Source organism: Oryctolagus cuniculus, chromosome 16 (genome assembly GCF_964237555.1).
Source record: "Oryctolagus cuniculus chromosome 16, mOryCun1.1, whole genome shotgun sequence".
Lineage (NCBI taxonomy): Eukaryota > Metazoa > Chordata > Mammalia > Lagomorpha > Leporidae > Oryctolagus > Oryctolagus cuniculus.
This window is the reverse complement of record NC_091447.1, coordinates 43,400,564-43,421,648: the sequence shown is the minus strand read 5'-3', so window position 1 is coordinate 43,421,648 and position 21,085 is coordinate 43,400,564. Positions and strand designations below refer to the sequence as shown.

The following is a 21,085-nucleotide window of genomic DNA, read 5'->3' as shown; positions in this document are numbered from 1 at the left end:
TTGTTAATCTTATACTATGCTTAATTTGCAAATTAACCAGTGGCATAGGTATGTATAGTAGTAGAAAACAGTATACTCATAGAAAGAGTTTGGTGCCATGCACACTTTCAGGCATCTACTGGGGTCTTAGAATACACCCTCAGCAGATAAGGGGACCTCCCTCCTCTGCTGGTTAGAGTAGGCTGGCTGCGAAGCAAAATCGGAGGCTCACACACTATGAATTTTTTTTTTCTTTTTTGACAGGCAGAGTGGACAGTGAGAGAGAGAGACAGAGAGAAAGGTCTTCCTTTTGCCGTTGGTTCACCTTCCAATGGCCGCCGTGGCCAGCGCGCTGCGGCCTGCGCACCGCGCTGATCCGATGGCAGGAGCCAGGTACTTATCTTGGTCTCCCATGGGGTGCAGGGCACAAGCACTTGGGCCATCCTCCACTGCACTCCTTGGCCACAGCAGAGAGCTGGCCTGGAAGAGGGGCAACCGGGACAGAATCCGGCACCCCGACCGGGACTAGAACCCGGTGTGCCGGCGCCACAAGGTGGAGGATTAGCCTAGTGAGCCACGGCGCCAGCATGTGAATGTTTCTTAATCACATAGTAGGTCAAAAGCATCTTGGTTTTGATCAGGTGGGATGGGGCCTCTGCTCCACATTGTCTCAGAGGCCCTCATCTGACTGTGACTGCCATGCTGAACAAGTGTCTTCTGGGGTGGCCTTTGGGACCATCTTCATTCCAGCCAACAAGCCAGGAAGGAAAAGACAGGAGGAGTAAGTGTGAGCAGCTTTTCGAGCCAGGCCCAGAGGTGGCTGACATCACTTCTGCACATACTCCATTAGCTGTAATTCAGATGTGTGACCACAGTAACTGCGAGCAACCGTTCCACACTCACCATTGTCCTGTACAGACAGCCATCTCTGCCACAGGCATCTGCATTTAGCAGGTGATATATTGTATCACACTTACTATATTAAAAGTAGCATATAGAATCCAAGACTGACTTTATGGTTAAATTCATTGTAATTAAAAGGAACAACCCTTTATATGTGTGTGTATATATGTGTGTGTATATATATATGTTTATGTATAAAACCATCAAGTATTATAAGGTGGTCAGCTCCACTGATAGTTCTCCAAATTATTTTCACATAACAGAAACAAATTTAATACGGTGAAATCTAACTGAGTTTTCCTACTTGACATGTGTATATCCTGCAATAACTTTTTTGATAATTTACTATTCTTTTTTTTTTTTTTTTTTTGGACAGGCAGAGTTAGACAGTGAGAGAGACAGAGAGAAAGGTCTTCCTTCCATTGGTTCACTCCCCAAATGGCCACTGTGGCCGGTGCTGCGCCGATCCGAAGCCAGGAGCCAGGTGCTTCCTCCTGGTCTCCCATGGGGTGCAGGGCCCAAGCACTTGGGCCATCCTCCACTGCCCTCCCAGGCTGCAGCAGAGAGCTGGACTGGAAGAGGAGCAACCGGGACAGAATCCGGCACCCTGACCAGGCCTAGAACCCAGGTACCGGCACCACAGGCTGAGGATTAGCCTAGTGAGCCGCGGCACTGGCCAGATAATTTACTCTTCTATATTTCATTCCCCAGTTAGACATAAAGTGGAGGTAATGCAGGCCTTCAGTTGAGCATCTCTTCTGTACTTTCTAGATAGTATCACTGACATTTGATAATCAAATAAGATTTACAGAGAGAGATAAATGACATTATTGAATAAAATAGACAAGCACAGAACCACAGTTTACTGTAATTGCTCTTTAAAGCCAGGACAGACTCTGTTTCAGAGCTATTAAACTGAACTGTTCGGGAGGTTTGTAGCTTATTTCCTTATTAGCGTTCGCTCAGCTGTATACGGGAAGCATTCAGCTTTATACAGGAAAATAGAGTTTTATACTGTCTGTTGTCACATTGAGTCCCAGAGTAACAAAGGTGTTCTAGAATCAACAGAAGGCATAAATGCTGGACAGTACTTACTTACTAAGTAGTAATTGAGGTGTTTTTTTTTTTTTAAGATTTTATTTATTTATTTATTTGAGAGGCAGAGTTAAAGACAATGAGAGGGAGAGACAGAGAGAAAGGTCTTCCTTCCGTTGGTTCACTCCCCAAATAGCCACAAAGACTGGAGCTGCGCCAATCCAAAGCCAGGAGCCAGGAGCTTCTTCTGGGTCTCCCATGTGGACGCAGGGGCCCAAGCACTTAGGCCATCTCCTACTGCTTTCCCAGGCCATAGCAGAGAGCTGAATTGGAAGTGGAGCAGCCAGGACTAGAACCGGTGCCCATGTGGGGTGGGTGCCAGCACCTCAGGCAGAGGATTAACCTACTGTGCCACAGCCTCAGCCCCAGTAATTGAGTTTTAAGAAGGCCTGTGTTGGGAATATAAAGGGAGATCTGTGAGTTTTCCCCAGTAATAAATGTAAGTTAAAAATGCTACCTAATGATAAATGCTACTTAATGATTATTTTAATAATAAAGTGGCATATAATAAAATGCTACCTAATGAGAAAATAAGGAAAATTCACTACATATGAGACCAAAGATAATTTGTTTGTGCATAGAATAAATTTATATTGAAACATTATTTTTAACTTCTTTAGAGGTCCATCATCTTCAAGGAGCAATAAACCTCGGTGGATACATCTTCTCTTCTCATTTTCCTCTCTTCCTAGGAAATGATATCATCTCCCAAGGCTTTTATAAATACTGTTTTCTCCCTCTGGACTGGACCTCTTTTCTGAACTCCTTGTCTTATAACTGCCTATTTGAAAGCCACTCCAAGATATCTTGGAAGTACCTTAACCTCGACATGTCTGAAACTGTGGGCAGGCTCTCCCAGCCGTCTCTGGTTCCCTATATCTCAGTGTTGGTGCCGGCCAAGCAGCCAGCCAGCCACAGGAGAAACATGGGTATCAGCTTTGACAGTCCCTCTGCCTCACCCCCATGTGTTCTATCATCACCGAATTCTCAGTCAGCTCCCAAATCCTGAACTTGTTTTCTCCTCATATCCACTGCCATCACCCAGCTGTAGCTGCCATTATTTCCCAATTACTCATGTCTGGTCTGCCTTCCTTCTTCCCATAGGCAGTTTGTTTTGCTTGTTTCTATGGTAGTCAGAAGAAATCTTCTCAAATCTAATTGTGACCGCTTGTCCTTCCTATCCCCAATTCTGATTTTTCATTGATTTCCTATCACTTCTAAGCTAAATTTGGAATTATTTACTTCCCTCCTAGTCTCCATGTTCCAGCTACACTGAATTTTCTAATTTCCTAAGGACCTTGAACGTGCTGTGTCCTGTATGTCTGGCAAGTTTTTTTTTTTTTTCCCCATTTTGCTTATGAAATTTGATTGATTTGAAAGGTAGAATTAGAGAAAGAGAGATCTTCCATCTGCTGGTTCAGTTTTCAAATGGCTGCAATAGTCAGGACTGGGCCAGGCTGAAGCCAGGAGCCAGGTGTTTCCTCTGGGTCTCCCACGCGGGTGCAGGGGCCCAAGGACTTGAGCCATCTTCTGCTGCTTTCCCAGGTGCATTAGCAGGGCGCTGGATCCGAAAGAGAGCAGCCGGGACTTAAACCGGTGCCCATGTGGGATGTAGGCATTGCAGGCCGTGGCTTAACCTGCTACACCACAACGCCGGCCCCCTGGAAAGTCTTCACCGCCTTCTTTCACCCCGTTAACTCCCATTCATCCTTTACATGCCCGCTCCAGGCCATGTTCCAGCGTCACCGTCTCTAGCATCCCTCACTCTAATTCTCCATCTCTTCATGGCGTTTGACAGAGATGATTGTTTTGTTTATGCTTTTATTTTACCAATATCTTTTTTCTTCCTAGACTATAAATTCATGAAGACAGGAATTGCATCTGGTTTTCCCAGACATTTGTATCTCCCACTGCCTGATATAGTTCATGGCATATAAGCATTCAATAAATACTTACTGAATAACTGATACGATAGAATCAAAACCGAAATTGTCACCAAAAAAATTATTGGTAGATAGGAGTAAACGTTAGCATATTTAATCTGTGTATAGTAGCTGTTGCTTTTCCTTTGTTATAACACAAAAAAATAGTTTTACCTTTTTAAAAAATTTATTTTCGGGGGTCGGCATTGTGGCATAGTGGGTAAAGCCTCTGCCTATAATTCCAACATATGTGAACACATATGAGTGCAGTTTTGAGACTCAGCTGCTCCACTTCCAATCCAGCTCCCTGCTAATGTGCCTGGGAAAGCAGCAGAAGACAGCTCAAATGTTTGGGCACCCTCACCCATGTGGGAGAACTGGAAGAAGCTTCAGCTCCTGGCTTTTACCTGGCCCAACCCTGGACACTGTGGCCATTTGGAGAATGAATCAGCAGATGGAAGATTCTCTCTCTCTCTTTATCACTCTGCCTTTCAAATAAATAAAATAAGTAAATCTTTTTTTAAAAAAAATCTTTGCTTTGTGTATCTCAAGCTTTTATAATACATGGTGTATTTTTACATAATGTCAATTTGTTTTTAGTACAATTTCTTTATGATACACCTAAACTTTTCCAACAGGTCTAATTGGCTCTATATAAGAATATTCTTTAATTTGCTGAACTAAAGTAAATTTGGCAGTTGGTGCTTACTCATGAATTACTTTATTACAAAGATATATTTTTAACACATTATACCACTTAATGCTACCATTAGCATTTCTGTGTTGCAGACCCAATACCAAATGTTTTCCAGACACTGGAAGTTGAAAGAATTAGAATCAAATTGGGTAAAACCGAACTCAAGACTGCTGGATTCCAAAGGATGATCTTTATATGACAGCTAATTACCAGCATTTCAAATGGCAAAAGTGAGAAGCTTTAAGGAACTACGTAGGGAATGCATTTCTGATGTGCTTATACTGTCAGGCTGTAGAAAGTGATCTAACAAAAACAGCTATTTACTGATTTAGGCATGAAGAAACATTTGCTGAGAATAAAATTTTAAAACATAAAATAATAATAGTAATTATACCAGGAAGAAAGATAAAAGAAACAAAAATGAATTTTCTGTAGTTATTTTCAAATTGAAAACAGCTCTGATGATTTTTATGTGATTCTAAAAATAATATATCATCTATATTAAATCAAATAGGACACAGAAAACAACATTTTTTAACAATAATATTATGTTATAATGTGCTTTTTAAAATTAATATGTGATGTAAAGGTTTTTAAGGACCAGTGCTGTGGTGTAGCAGGTAAAGCTGCCGCCTGCAGTGCAGGCATCCCATATGGGTGCCGGTTCAAGACCCACCTGCTCCACTTCTGATCCAGCTCTCTGCTATGGCCTGGGAAAGCAGTAGAAGATGGCCCAAGTCTTTGGGCCCCTTCACTCGCGTGGGAGACCTGGAAGAAGCTCCTGGCTCCTGGCTTCAGATTGGCGCGGCTCTGGCCATTGCGGCCAATTGGGGAGTGAACCATCAGACGGAAGACCCCTCTCTCTCTCTCTCTGCCTCTCCTCTCTGTGTAACTCTGACTTTCAAATAAATAAATAAAAATCTTAAAAAAAATAAGCTTTCTATATAAGTGAATATATGGCTACGTAATCATCAGGTTACATAAACATACTATCCTCTATTGAATATTTGTGCAATTTTTTGCTATTATAAATATAACTGTAATTAACATCCTTAAAGCATATCTTTATTTATTTGCTTACAAAAATTCCTTACGATGAAATTAAAAATTCCATGAATATGTTTTAACCAAAACTCTGAACTTCTTAACTACAAGTGAGATCTAATATATCTTCATGTTTATTGGAAATTTGTATTTCTACTTGTGGTTTGTTGTTCACATATTTTGTTTTGTTTCCTCCAAGGCCAAAGATTTGCATGTTATATTTTCATCATTCATTTAAAATTCCCCTTTCTTCTCTGACAACATCTGCTATTTAGGATATAGTTTATTCTTCTGGGTAATTTACTGTTAAATATTTACACAGGCAATAAAATTTCAGTTCCTTGAAATTTGTTGAGACTTGTTTAATGACCTAATCTGAGTAGGTATGGTCTGTCTTTGTGAGTGTACCATTTACATTTGAAAAGACTGCATTGTGCAGGGCCAATGCTGTGGCTCTCTTGGTTAATCCTCTGCCTGTGGCCTCCCATATGGTCGCCAGGTTCTAGTCCTGGTTGCTCCTCTTCCAGTCCAGCTCTCTGCTGTGGCCCAGGAAGGCAGTGGAGGATGGCCCAAGTGCTTGGGCCCCTGCACCCACTTGGGAGACCAGGAAGAACCACCTGGCTCCTGGCTTTGGATCGGCGAAGTGCTGGCCATAGCGACCATTTGGGGAGTGAACCAACGGAAGGAAGACCTGTCTCTCTGTCTATCTCTCTCTCTGTCTATAACTCTACCTGTCAAAAAAAAAAAAAAAAAAAAAAGACTGCATTTGTGTATTCTATAAATGTTAATGTTGATGATGTAGTTCAAGATGTCATTGTCAATTTTTATTGCCTGGTTCTGTGAGTTGATGAGAGAAGAATGTTAAAATTTCTATTCACATGTGTGGATTTGTGTATGTATCCTCCTTAGGACTGTCAGTTTGCTTACTATACTTTGAGCCTCTAATGTTAGGTTTATGCACGTTTAATGTCTTTGTGACACTTCTCATCATGAAGTATCCTTCATATACTTTTTTTTTAAATATTATTTTATTTGAAAGTCAGATTTACGCAGAGAGAGGAGAGGCAGAGAGAGAGAGAACTCTTCCACTTGTTCACTCTCCAGATGGCCGCAATAGCCGGAGCTGAGCCGATCCGAAGCCAGGAGCCAGGAGCTCTTCCGGGTCTCCCACATGGGCGCAGGGGCCCAAGGACTTGGGCCAGCTTATACTTCTTTCCCAGGCCACATCAGAGAGCTGGATCGGAAGTGGAGCAACTGGGGTGTCAAACCGGCACCTGTATGGGATGCCAGTACTGCATGCGGCAGCTTTACCTGCTACACCACAGTGCCGGCCCCTGTACTTGTTTTTTAGTGTGATTTTAACATAGCACTTCAGGTTTCTTATGCCATTTACATGTCTGAGATAGCATATAGTTAAATCTTGCTTTTTTGATCCACTCTAACACCCTGTAAGTTTTCATTGACCTGTTTTTTGTTCATTCATATTTATTATTATTGTCATTGAATTTGTCTTATATTTCAATGGGTTTTTTTTTTTGTCATCGCATGCTTCTTGTTCCTCTGTTTCTCCTTTATTGCTGTCTTTTGAATTAATTGAATAGTTTTAGAAATTAATCTTAATTATCTGTTGGGATTTTAACTATCATTCTTCGCATTCTTCTAAGAAATACTCTCTTGACTACCATATACATTCATATCTTTTTACAAACTACTTAGAATTAATATTGACCACTTCACAGTGTTAGAATCTTATAGCTATTTGAGTCCATTGCTACATCCTTTGTAATTATCATATTATGTACATCATAAGCTTTTGATTGTTGTCTGTCGTTCCCTGTCTTCGTGGAGGAACGACACAGGACCCTGCGCTGTTCTTTTGTCTGCTCAGCCCTCCCGGGTTTGCTGCTGGTTCTTCCCGGGTTGGCTGCTGTCCCTTCCACCTCCGTGGAAGGGCGGTTCCGCCTGCCACTTTCCCCACTTCCGCGGGGGAGCGGCACACCGCCGGCCGGCTCTCTCGGGGGCTGCACAGGTGTTCCTTCAGATAGATGTTCCTGGTGCATGTTGTCTCTCTCCTCCTTTATAGTCCTCTTCCACCAATCCCAACTCTGCTACCCACACGCCGAGTACGCTGCTCTCCTCCAATCAGGAGCAGGTCCTGCTATTTATTGGTTGAACTGGAGGCAGCTGTGTAGAAGCTGTTTCCTCCTCTCCCAGCGCCATATTGTGGGAGAGCAGATGCATAGAATAAGTCTTAATTCCAGTAACTTAGTCTAGTCCGAGTTGCTCCCAGTTGCTCCCCATAGTTGTCTAATGGCTTCAGATAGTTGTGATTTGTGTTTTGTTCAACATTTATATTTGTTAAGTGTAACAGGGTCGGTCTGATAGGAGCTACGTCACCATTACCAGAAGTGAAAATCTGTTATGTTCAAAGTATCTCTTGAGGTTTCTCAGGATTACAAGGAGGGGACCATATCATTTGTAAATAATGGGAATTCTGTCCCCATGTTTTTCTTACCTTTTATGTTTATTTTTTTAAAAAAGATTTATTTATTTGAAAGGCAGAGTTACAGAGAGGCAGAAGCAGAGAGATCTGAGAGAGGTCTTCCATCTGTTGGTTCACTTGCCAAATGGCTGCAATAGCTGGAGCTGCACCGATCCAAAGCCAGGAGCCAGGAGCTTCCTCCAGGTCTCCCTCGAGGGTGCAGGTGCCCAAACACTTGGACCATCTTGTACTGCTTTCCCAGGACATAGCAGAGAGCGGGATTGGAAGAGGAGCAGCCGGGGCTAGAACCAGCACCCATATGGGATTCCAGCTGGCAAGTGGAGGCTTAGCCTTCTGCTCCACAGCACTGGCCCCTATCTGTTTTAATTACATTGGCCAATACTCCTGAGTAACATTCAGTATTGTTGACGCTTATCATTTTCTTGGCCTAAGTTGAAGTTCAGTCACCAATTTCTGTGTCACCTTACTGTGTACTAAGCAGTAGTAGACTTTGAGAAATCCAAATGGAGAAACTATCCAGAGCTCAGAATCAGTTGGGCAGGAAATAGATTTTGGTAATGCATCAGTGAATAGATAATAATTGAAACTCTGAAAATCCCTGTAGTTTTTTTTTTTTTAAGCTTTATTTTATTTATTTGAAACAGTTACAAAGAGAGGTAGAGACGGAGAGAGATCTTCCATCTGCTGGTTCACTCCCCAGATGGCCACAACGGCCAGAGCTGCTCCGATCCGAAGCCAGGAGCCAGGAGTGTCTTCCAAGTCTCCCACGTGGGTACAGGGCCCCAAGGACTTAGGCCATCTTCTGCTTTCCCAGGCCATGGCAGAGAGCTGGATCGGAAGAGGAGCAGCCAAGGTTAAAACTGGCACCCATATGGGATGCTGGTGCTTCAGGCCAGGGCTTCAACTCACTGCGCCACAGCACCGGCTCTCCCTGCAGCGTTTTAAATTAAGAAATAAGCTATTGGGGTCGGCACTGTGGTGTAGCGGGTAAAGCTGCCACCTGCAGTGCCGGCATCCCTTATGGGCACTGGTTCAAGACCCAGCTGCTACAGTTCTAATCCATCTCTCTGCTATGGCCTGGGAAAGCAGTAGAAGAAGGCACAAACCAAGCTGTTGGGCCCTTGCACCCACGTGGGAGACCCAGAAGAAGCTCCTGGCTTCGGATCGGTGCAGCCCCAGCCATTGTGACCATCTGGGGGGTGAACCAGCAGATGCAAGACCTCTCTCTGCCTCTGCCTTTCAAATAAATAAATAAATCTTTTTTTTTTTTAAAGAAGCTATTGCTTTGAATCAGATTCTCTTTATCGTGTTAGAAACTATCTTGCTTTTTAAGAGCACTCAATTTGACTCACTTATTTCAAATATTAAAAAGTGATAATACTATTTTTCTTCTTTGCTATGTTACTATTATAAATGATCTTTCTTAATGCATAGCTGTTCTCTTACTCCAAGAAGAAGACATACTTGGTCTTTGAGTATATGTCATACTGTGTTTGATTTCTTATATTTTACTTAGATTGAAGTGTCATCATATAGTAAATGATCTTTTTTAAAAGATTACTTATTCATGTATTTGAGAGGCAGAGTGGGGCCTGGTGATGTGGCCTAATGGGTAAAGCCCTTCCTAATGGGTAAAACATCCCATATGGGTGCCCACTCCACTTCTGATCCAGCTCCCTGCTGATGTGCCTGGGAAAGCAGCAGAAGATGCCCAAGTAGAGACTCGGAAGAAGCTCTTGGCTTCAGATGTGCCCAATTGCAGCTATTGCAGCCATTTGAGGAGTGGACCAGTGGATGAAAGATTCTCTCTCTCTCCCACTCTCTCTGTCTTCCCCCCGCCCCGTCACTCTGCCTTTCAAGTAAATAAATAAATGTGGTTTGTTTTTTTATTTAAAAAAAAAAAAGGCAGTGTGACAGAGAGAGAGATCTTCGACCCACTAGTATGCCTACATCAGTGGGAGCTGGGCCAGGCCCAAGCTAGGAGCCAAGAACTCCAAGCAGGTCTCCCATGTGGGTGGCAGAAACCCAAGTATCTGGGCCTTCATTCACTGCCTTCCCAGCTGCAGTAGCAGGAAGCTGGATTGAGAGTATTGTAGCCTGGACTCAAACTGACACTCCAATATAGGATACAGGTGTCACAAGCAGTGGCTTAACCTACTGTGCCACCACGCCTGCCCCTAGGTGCTCTTCTTAACCAAATTTCAGGATTCTATTTGTCAAACAGACAGGATGCCCCTGGCTGGGAGGCTCCTTCTCAGAATTCCCAGTTTCCTTCCATTGCATGCTTGTCAGGCATCAGTTACCAAACTGGTCATCTCAGTTACAACACTTATTGTGATTATATAACATAATGACCCATTACTGATAAAGCATGTGTTAAAAAACAAAGGTTAGATGCTTTGGACATCCTTGATAAAGACAAGTTACTTTGAAAATTTCTATTATGTGTGAATAAAACAACTGACTTTGCATTCAGATACCTTAAGCAATTGTCTTTTTTTTTTTTTTTTTTTTTTTAAATTTTTTGACAGGCAGAGTGGACAGTGAGAGAGAGAGACAGAGAGAAAGGTCTTCCTTTTGCCGTTGGTTCACCCTCCAATGGCCGCCGCGGCCGGCGCGCTGTGGCCGGCGCACCGCGCTGATCCGATGGCAGGAGCCAGGAGCCAGGTGCTTTTCCTGGTGTCCCATGGGGTACAGGGCCCAAGCACTTGGGCCATCCTCCACTGCACTCCCGGGCCACAGCAGAGAGCTGGCCTGGAAGAGGGGCAACCGGGACAGAATCCGGCGCCCAAGCAATTGTCTTTTTAAATCTTACTCTAGGCCAGCACGGCGGCTCACTTGGCTAATCCTCCACCTTCGGCACCGGCACCCCGGGTTCTAGTCCCGGTTGGGGCGCCGGATTCTGTCCCAGTTGCTCCTCTTCCAGTCCAGCTCTCTGCTGTGGCCCGGGAAGGCAGTGGAGGATGGCCCAGGAAGGCAGTGGAGGATGGCCCAAGTGCTTGGGCCCTGCACCCGCATGGGAGACCAGGAGGAAGCACCTGGCTCCTGGCTTTGGATCAGCACAGCACACTGGCCGTAGCGGCTATCTGGAGGGTGAACCAACGGAAAAAGGAAGACCTTTCTCTCTGTCTCTCTCTCTCACTGTCTAACTCTGCCTGTCAAAAAAAAAAAAAAAAAAAAAAAATCTTACTCTAAGGGGCCGGCACTGTAACATAGAAGCTTAAGAAGTGTCAGCATTCCATATGGGTGCCGGTTTGAGTCCCGGCTGCTCTACTTCAGATCCAGCTCCCTGCTAATGCAAAGCAGTGAAAGGTGGCCCATGTTTTGGGTCCCTGCACCCATGTGTGAGGCCCAGACGAAGCTCCTGGATCCTGGCCTTGGATTAGCCCAGCTCCAGCCATTGTGGCCATTTGGAGAGTAAATCAATGGATAGAAGATCGATTTTGTCTATCTGTCTTCCTCTACCCTCCACTGCATATCTCTGCCTTTTCAAATAAACAAATTAATCTTTTTTAAAAAACTTAGTTTGAGGAAATAACAATGAGAAATTGCAGACAGCATTTTTTTGTTTGTAGTTTAGACAAGAAATAGGAAATAGAAGCAGAACAACATCCAAAGAAAAGGACTTGGCTCTACATAAACAGGATTGGTAAATTAATGCATATGTTTTGTTAAATGTTTGGCATATATGTATATAATTGTTCTTTTAATTTGACATTTTAACTGACCAACTCTGTATAATGGTAATGTCAAATAACAAGATTTATTTGGGGCCGGCGCCGCAGCTCACTAGGCTAATCCTCCGCCTAGCGGCGCCGGCACACCGAGTTCTAGTCCCGGTCGGGGCGCCGGATTCTGTCCCGGTTGACCCTCTTCCAGGCCAGTTCTCTGCTGTGGCCCGGGAGTGCAGTGAAGGATGGCCCAAGTACTTGGGCCCTGCACCCCATGGGAGACCAGGAAAAGCACCTGGCTCCTGGCTCCTGCCATTGGATCAGCACGGTGCGCCGGCCGCGGCGGCCATTGGAAGGTGAACCAACGGCAAAGGAAGACCTTTCTCTCTGTCTCTCTCTCTCACTGTCCACTCTGCCTGTCAAAAAATAAAAAATAAAAAAAAAATTAAAAAAAAGATTTATTTGTAAGTGAAGTTGGGTTTTGGTATTTCATATTTTCCCAATAGCTCTTTTTATTTTTTAAAGATTTATTTGAAAGTCAGAGTTACAGGGAGAGGCGGGGGGAGGGGGTTCTCCATCCGCTGGTTCGCTCCCCAGATGGCCTTAATGGCCGGAGCTGCGTTGATCCAAAGCCAGGAGCCAGGAGCTTCCTCTGGGTCTCCCACCTGGGTCAAGGGCCCAAGGACTTAAGCCATCTTCTACTTCTTTCCCAGGCCTTAGCAGAGAGCTGGGTCAGAAGTGGAGCAGCCCAGACTCAAACCAGTGCCCATATGAGATGCTAGCACTGCAGCCAGCAACTTCACCCGCTATGCCACATCGCTGGCCCCCCCAATAGCTTTTTAAAAATATCTTGGAATCTATTTTTCATTCATTATACTCATGAAATAACCCAAAAATTAATTGCTGCTTGAATATTTGGAAAAACTGCTTATGAAGCCAGATGAGCCCTGAACTTATTTAAAGAAATGATTACTGGGTTTATGGCCCTGTACAAAGTGCCTGGGTTCAAATCCAGCCCCAGCTCTGACTGCAGCTGCTTGCTAATGCAAACTTGGGAGGCAGCAGTATAGGCTCAAGTAATTGGGAAGCTGCAACCCATGTGGGAAACTTGGATAGTGTTCCCCCAGCTCCCAGCTTCAGCCCTGGCCTGACCCTGGCTGTTACAGGCCTTTGGAGAATGAACCAGGAAATGGTAACTCTCTTCCTCTCTTTCTGCCCATGAGTTTAAAAAATGTGAAGTGTTCACAATAGGGAGATAATTTTTTTAGTTAAGTCAAGTTTGAACTCAGTTAAACGGAATTTATTCCCAGTTTACTAGAGCTTTATTAGAGCCCTGATCCCTTCAGAAGTCCCTTCTGCCTCCAAGCTGTCAAGTGATTTTTAGAACCCGACGGTTGCGTTTTGACATGCTGAAAGTGAGCTACACGTAATCACATCACAATTTGACATTAGTGAGGACAATTTCAAAATTATATATTTTTCTTGAAAGAATGGAGAAGCTAAATTAAGCCTATGTTAACAAGAATTTGGTTTGAGCCAGCTGTGCTGAATATCAGTAAAAGTTACTGGGAATTTGGAGCATGTTGTTAGATGCTGACGTGGCTGTAAGCCACAGTAGGTTATAAAAGAGTTTAATTTCCTTAAGAAGCATTAATGAATATAACATACCTAGATACTCATTTGCAGTGACTGCTTATGCAGAAATACTTGTTTCCCTTGAATGACCTGTATCTTTTTCATTTATCCTCACTTTTTCTTTCATTAATGTAGTATTTAAATAAACATTACAGTGTTCCATGTATTTTGAGAGATCTCTATTCCATTTGTCCTAAAGACTGGGACAGGGAGAAGTTACTTGAAGCGTGGATGTCCAACCCAGAGAATTGCTGCCAGCGATCAGGTGTACAGATGCCAACTCCACCACCAAGCGGGTACAACGCCTGGGACACACTGCCTTCTCCAAGAACTCCAAGGACCACACGCTCTTCTGTCACCTCTCCCGATGAAATCAGCTTATCTCCTGGGGATTTGGACACCAGTTTGGTATGGTTGGGCTTTCAGTGTCCTTTCCATGACTTTGTTGTTAGTCTTGCCAGTTTAATATTGCTCCGTGGAGTATCCTTAAGTTTGTAACTGATTCTTTGAGTGCTCAGTTACTTCCATGCTTTATTGTTTACTATCACAGAATGCTTTTGTGGCTTCTCCAGTATAGATTGAAAAACAAAAGATTTTCTTTGCTCATTTCAAGATAGAGTTTGGGGAAGTCATCTGCTATATTTTTACTTAAAACCTCCAGGTGCTTAAAGCTTTGAACACAGCTACTGAAATATTAGAAGTTGAGTTTATAGGCAAGTTAAACCAAAAATATAAAAACATTCTTATAGTTTCTTAAAAGCTGTTCACTTTAAAGCACTTTCAGTAAAGCCTCTGGCGTCTGTCCTGCAGATGCATCTCCACAGTGATATTTCTTTCCTGTGAAGAAGTAGTACTGCCGCTGTCTGGGTTTTTAAATCATCATACCGCTGGTGTGCTGTGTTAGGAAACGTTGATACTTGTTGAATGATTTAGCCACTACATATTTTATTTTATCTAGATCATTTTGGAAAACAGAATCCTAGCTGTGTAATTTGCATTTGTAACATAGAGACTGCTTCCAGGAAGTCTGTTAGAAGATGCGTGGTTTTCTAGCAGGATTCCCTGGATAGAAAGCCTCAAGTTGCTACTCAGAATATCCTGAGTTGCTGTGTTAAATACAAAGTTACTCTGTTTTTGCAGATTCCCCAGGGTAAGTATAGGGAAAAGGATGTGATATGGAAGTGATTATTTTGCATGCAGTTTGCTCTTGACCTGAATAAATCTGAGTAATACATAAATTTAGAACTGAAGGGTTTGACTTTTATAATGCAACATTTAAATTCCACAGTAGTTGATAATGAGTTAGTCATGATGTTTGTTATTTAAAGGTATGTACACTAATTTTAACTGCCCTTATAACTTTGAGCTGCTTAACTATTAAAATTCATACGTACTGTACTCATATTTTTGCCTTCAAGCTAATGAACAAAATGAATGCGTTGTTCTTTGCCCCACAGCGTGAGACTGTTTCAATCACTGTTCTTCTTCCTCTCCAGTGTGACATTTGCATGTGCAGTATCTCTGTATTTGAAGACCCAGTGGATATGCCCTGTGGACATGACTTTTGTAGAGGATGTTGGGAGTCGTGAGTATATGAACAACTTAGCGTTTCTTACTGCATGATAGCATTTTGATTTGGTAATGAAAAATGTTTGCTTGCAATGTAACAATATGGCTTCTTTATGTTAGTCTCAGAGTTAAAGTGAAATGTGTTTTACTACTAGGGAGGAATATGTTTATTTTTCTGATTTTTCACATCTTCCCTGTTATATTATTTAATGCTATTTAGTTCAATGTCAGGTACTTTTGGGAACAAATTTTCTTGGTGGTTTAATTTATGTTGCATCAAATGTAAATTTCACACCTATCCCTAAATAGTAAGAATTAATTTCTGTATTACTCCCAAAGTTTGTGTTTGATCTTGTGCTTTCTTTTAATATTTTGTGACAAGTAGTTAGCCTTGAAAATCTATAAGAATGTGCATATTTAAAATTCCTTTTTAGTCAATGTATAGTTATATGTCTCTGCTAGACGTGGTTAGGTATATCTTACAAATGTTTGTCTCTAATCTGTTTCCCATTATCTTATCAGAATGTATTCTCATTATCCATTGACTTTGGTCTCAGATTACACTTTTTGGAAGAGATTTGTAAACACGAAGATCAGTATAACGAGAGTAGGAGGTCACCTTATCTCTGGCAACACAGAGCTACAGTTTGGAGACTTACATGAAACATGTTAGTTAGTATGTAAGGAAGTCTTAAAAATCAGAAGTTTTCAAACTTTTTTCATGTGTACCAAGTGCAGGGAGGTGGGGAACGTCATATGGGTGAAAGAGCAAGAACCCAAGCAAATTTTCTGTTTTTGTTTTGTTTGTTTAACAGCTTTATTGGGGTATTATTGACGTACGTCAAACCACATGTATAAAAATAAATAATTTTGTAACTTTTCACATCTATGGGATTGTGTGTGTACACAATCATGACATCATCACCACAGTCAGGATGATTATATCCATACTCTGAAAATGTCCTCATTTCCCCTTCAATGCCTCCTGCCCTCCTCCTTCTGCCTCCCGCTCACCCTCCTATACCCACTGTACCCCCTGATGTTAAGGCAGCCTACCGATCTGTCATTCTGGTTTCATTTTTAGTACATTTTCTTTATTTTTGTTTATCAAATTGGAGTATGAGGCAAAATTTCACTTGAAGAGGAAAAAAGCTTGCTTTTTAAAAAGAATGAATAAGAATATCAAGTCATTCCTTTTAAAACAGGCTAGACTGTACTCTGAGTCTAGTTAGGTAGGCTGCCGTCAGTGGGGCTGACACAGTAAACTGATTGGCAAGGTTCAGCACTCCCCGTCCAAAGCCATCCTGGACTCTAAATTTTGCCCAGGTACAGAGCTTTATTTAGCTTAAAGTAGTTAGCTCTGCTGTGTCAGCAGGTGTTGCCTGGTTCTGCTGGGTTTGCAGCTGTTGACCTTAGTGTCTGTGAAAGCTGAGCTCTCAGTTTTCGATTTACTCGAAATTTTTTGAACTTTTCTTGACCTTCCTCACCTTCCTCACATCACAGGAACCACTACTATTTTCCTGGCACCTAACCGGCCTACCTGGAATTCTACTGCCCATCTCTGCCTTTTCCTTTCAAGTCAAGCACCAGTAAAACAACTTACATGGTGGACGATTCATATGTTGATAAAAATCATTTTTTAACTTTTATTTAATAAATATAAATTTCCAAAGTACAGCTTTTGGATTTCTTCCCACCCACACCCCTCCCATCTCCCACTGCTTCTCCCATTCCATTGACATCAAGATTCATTTTCAATTCTCTTTATATACAGAAGGTCAATTTAGTGTATATTAAGTAAAGATTTCATCAGTTTGCACCCACACAGAAACACAGTATAAAGTACTGTTTGAGTACTAGTTATAGCATTAATTCACATTGTACAACACATTAAGGACAGAGATCCTACATGGGGAGTAAGTGCACAGTGACTCCTGTTGTTGACTTAACAAATTGACACTCTTGTTTATGGCATCAGTAATCACCCGAGGCTCTTGTCTTGAGTCGCCAAGGCTATGGAAGCCTTTTGAGTTTGCCGACTCCGATCTTATTTAGACAAGGTCATAGTCAAAGTGGAAGTTCTCTCCTCCTTTCAGAAAAAGGTACCTCCTTCTTTGAAGACCTGTTCTTTCCACTGGGATCTCACTCACAGAGATCTTTCATTTAGGTCTTCTCTTTTTTTAATCACTTTTTAACTCATGCAGTCTTTTTGTAGAAAAGAAGCTCCTGTCTCAAAACCAGGAAGTGCTTCTAACATCCTCACGTCACTTGAAAGCTCCTCAGTCTATGTTGCTCTTCCCAACCCCTCTTACAGGTGCACCAGATGCTATGAAGCACCTGTACCAAGGGCTTAAATGAACTGTCATGATTGTCTCCCATCCAGACCATAATAGCCTTCTCAGTACTGAGGATGAGAGTTCAGGTTCTAGACATACTAGGCTACTGGGCTGTGAATTCCATCTCTGCTGTGTATTAGTTACTGACTTAAGTAAATGGTAAATTACCTATGCTTCAGTTTCCTAATCTATGAAATTATGATAGTAGTTAAGTACTCCATAGGACCATTGTCAGTTTATTAAGTGACTTAATACAGGCAAAGTGCTTAGAACAGGGCCTGGCACATAATAAAATTATCCAATAAATATCTTTTGGCATTGTAATAAGCAAAGCAAGCATGTGACTAACTGTGAAGCTGACCTACAGGATAAAAATACAGGGGAAGTCTGCCCCAGATTTGTTCCTTTTACTGACTCATCAACTCTTGGTTCTGCTCTTAAGACTTAGTGGAAAAGTGGACGTTGATGGCTAGCAGAGAACTGATCCTGTCTTCTGTGAGGTCTTCTCAATTCTGTCATACACCCCTAGAAACATTTAAATCTGCTCTGATGTATTTAGAATACATACAATTCAAAACATCGTCTAAGAAAACTGTGTACATTGACAGGGGACTTTTTTAAGTATTAAAATAAACTATACCCAAATTTCCAGGGAACCTATTCATAGTTAAAAGGAAGAGATTCCTGTTACATGCAAAAAGAACATCTACATATAGCAATTCTCCTTTTTTTTTTTTTTTTTTTTTTTAATAAAGATTTATTTACTTGAAAGACAGAGTTACGATGGGGAGGGGGAGGATGGAGAGGCAGAGGGAAGCATCCACTGATTCACTTCGCAAATGACTACAATAGCCAGAGCTGAGCCCATCCGAAGTCAGGAATCAGGAGCTTCTTCCGGGTCTCTGAAGTGGGTGTCAGGGCCCATGCACTTGGGCCATCCTCCATTGCTTTCCCAGGTACATTTATAGGGAGCTGGATTGGAAGTGGAGCAGCTGGGACTCAAACTGGCCACTGGCCCCATAGCAATTCTCTTTAACTTTTAGTCTTGAGCCTCCTTTACACTCTTAAAAATTGTTAAGAACTCCAAAAAGCTTTTGCGTTTACAGGTTATGTATTGCCATATGTAATATATTAGGAATTAACAATGGAAAAGTTTATCAATACGTTTTAAAAATAACAATTATAAACTCCAAAATATATTAAGTAATATTTACTGTGAACAGTAGCTATAATTTCCAAAAATTGAATTAGAAAGATGATATTGTTTTACCTTTCTGCAAATCTTCTTAATGTCTAGTTTAATGAAAGATTGCTGTATTCTCAAATCTGCTTCTGCACTGATCTGCTGCACTATATTCTTTTGACTAACAAATATAAGGAAAACCAGGCCACACAAATGTGACAGTGAAAAAAAGAGAAGTATATTAGTAGTCCATTCAGATAATTGTGGACACTATTTGATACACATCAGAACTTAGCAAGTGATAACTTTTTGTTGTTTAGTTGAAGTGCAAACTCTGAAACCTTATCAATAGACTCTTTGTACTCTATTGCATTAAAATCCATCTGTCTTATGATTTGAGTAAATCATGAATAAATGCATGATTTTTAGCATCATTCATTTATCATTTGGAAAATTCTGGTCCCCTAACTTTTGTAAATCTTCTAAGTTGACATGTCTCTTGAATAAAAAAAAAAGTCTCTTAAGTATTAAGAAGCTTGTCAAGTTCACAATAACAGATAAAAGTTTTTCAAAATTCTAATTTTTACTTGACACCTTGAGTTTATCATGGGCAAAAAATGCTATTAGTTTTATACTTGAAGTGACAGACTCAATTCATTTTTTTAAAAAAGTCATTTTCAGAACTCTGAATAATTATTTTTGTAGTCACTTTTTCAGATAACATAGTGTTTAATGAAAATAGCAGTTGTGTCTGCTTGCAAATGAACCATCTCAGAGAGTTGTTCCCTAAGACAACCATCTTGTCTTAGTGTATGGAAGTTTATTCTGCTTACTTCCTTGTTTTTATGATTTATTTGAGAGGGAGAGAGAGGGAGGGAGAGACAGAGAGAGATCTTCCATCTGCTGGTTCACTCCCCAGAGGGCTACAATGGCCAGGGCTAGGGGAAGCCAAAACCAGAAGCCAGGAGCTTCATCCAGGTCTCCACACGGGTTCAGGGGCCCAAACACTTGGTCCATCTTCTGCTACTTTCCCAGGCGCATTAGCAGGAAGCTGGACTGGAAGAGGAACAGTCTTTCATCAGTGACATTCTTGAATTAAACTTTTTTAAACTATAAATGTGGGATGCTAAGTGTTAAGATAGAGACAACAGCTGGTGTAGTTTCAGTGTCGCTGCGGGGATTCGTGCCGAAACACCAGCAGTTCAAAACAAAACACAGTCTTAGTACCACTGTGAGGCTCGTGCTGACCTCATGAACCCTGAAAGCCACCAGAAAGCCCCGCAGCCCGGAAGAGCATGTTTTGAGAACGGATTCCCTGTGGCATTTCCTTTCAGTGCTTCATTCATCCTTCCACCGAAATGTTTTCCCTGACATCCAGAGGAATACATACAACTTTTGATTGGGGGCTAGTTAGTTACTAAATGCCCTTCTGTTGGGATATATCAGAGTTTTATGTGAAAACAGTGTGGCTTTCAAATTATACTAAATTTAGAGGGGGAAGTTTTTTTTTTTTTTTTTTTTTTTTTTAAGATTTTTTGAAAGAGTTACAGAGAGAGATCCTCCATTCCCTGGTTACTCCTCAGATGGCCACAGCTGCTGGGGCTGGGCCAGGCCAAAGCCAGGAGCCAGGAGCTTCATCCAGGTCTCCCATATGGGTGGCAGGGGCCCAAGCACTTGGACCATCTTCCACTGCTTTTCCCAGGGCGCTGAATCGGAAGTGGAACAGCTGGGACGTAAACCAGCTCCCACCTGGGATGCTGGCATTGCAGGTTGGCAGCTTTATCTGCTGTGCCACAACCCCGGCCCTTAGAGGGGAAGATTTTAAACAAGTTGAAATTAAAATGCCTGTGGGACATTTAAATGAAAACATCCCATGTATAATTAAGATATCTAGCTAGGCAAGGCAGTCTGGGCTTCAAATTTCAGTCATTAGCATACAGGTTGTTAGGGGTGTTTGGATGGAACTGGAAGGGAAGAATTTTGAGGTGGAAACCCAGTAAACAGTAAAATATAAGGGGTCAGGAGTAACAAGGGCACTAGTAGAATAAATGGACAAGGAAATACAGTTAAAAAGCATGAGAAGTCTCAGCCGGCGCCACGGCTCACTAGGCTAATCCTCCACCTCCGGCGCTGGCACCCCGGGTTCTAGTCCTGGTTGGTACACCGGATTCTGTCCCGGTTGCTCCTCTTCCAGTCCAGCTCTCTGCTGTGGCCCGGGAAGGCAGTGGAGGATGGCCCAAGTCCCTGCACCCGCATGGGAGACCAGGAGAAGCACCTGGCTCCTGGCTTCAAATCAGCGCGGTGCTGGCCACAACGGCCATTGGGGTGTGAACCAACGGAAAAGGAAGACCTTTCTCTCTGTCTCTCTCTCACTGTCCACTCTGCCTGTCAAAAAATAAATAAATAAATAAGAAGCATGTGAAGAAAAAAATTAAATTCAGGAACCTGGAGGGAAAGAAAGAATTTGAGAGGAGAAACTGTTGAGCTATGAAAAAGGAAACCATTCAGCCGTGTCTGATGCTCCAGAGATGCCAGGGACGTTAAAAAG

At 42.2% G+C, this 21,085-nt stretch overlaps 1 protein-coding gene across 4 annotated transcripts in view; it reads left to right on the top strand.

Annotated features, from left to right (window-relative positions):
* The window catches only part of ANKIB1 (ankyrin repeat and IBR domain containing 1), a 142,538-nt gene that overhangs the window by 81,558 nt on the left and 39,895 nt on the right, over positions 1-21,085 (top strand). For all 4 annotated transcript variants that reach the window (XM_070059821.1, XM_008261744.4, XM_008261743.4 and 1 more), the window contains 2 exons: positions 13,649-13,857; positions 14,946-15,034. In XM_070059821.1, coding sequence (XP_069915922.1) covers positions 13,649-13,857; positions 14,946-15,034 — 298 coding nt within the window. The remainder of the gene's footprint in view (positions 1-13,648; positions 13,858-14,945; positions 15,035-21,085) is intronic.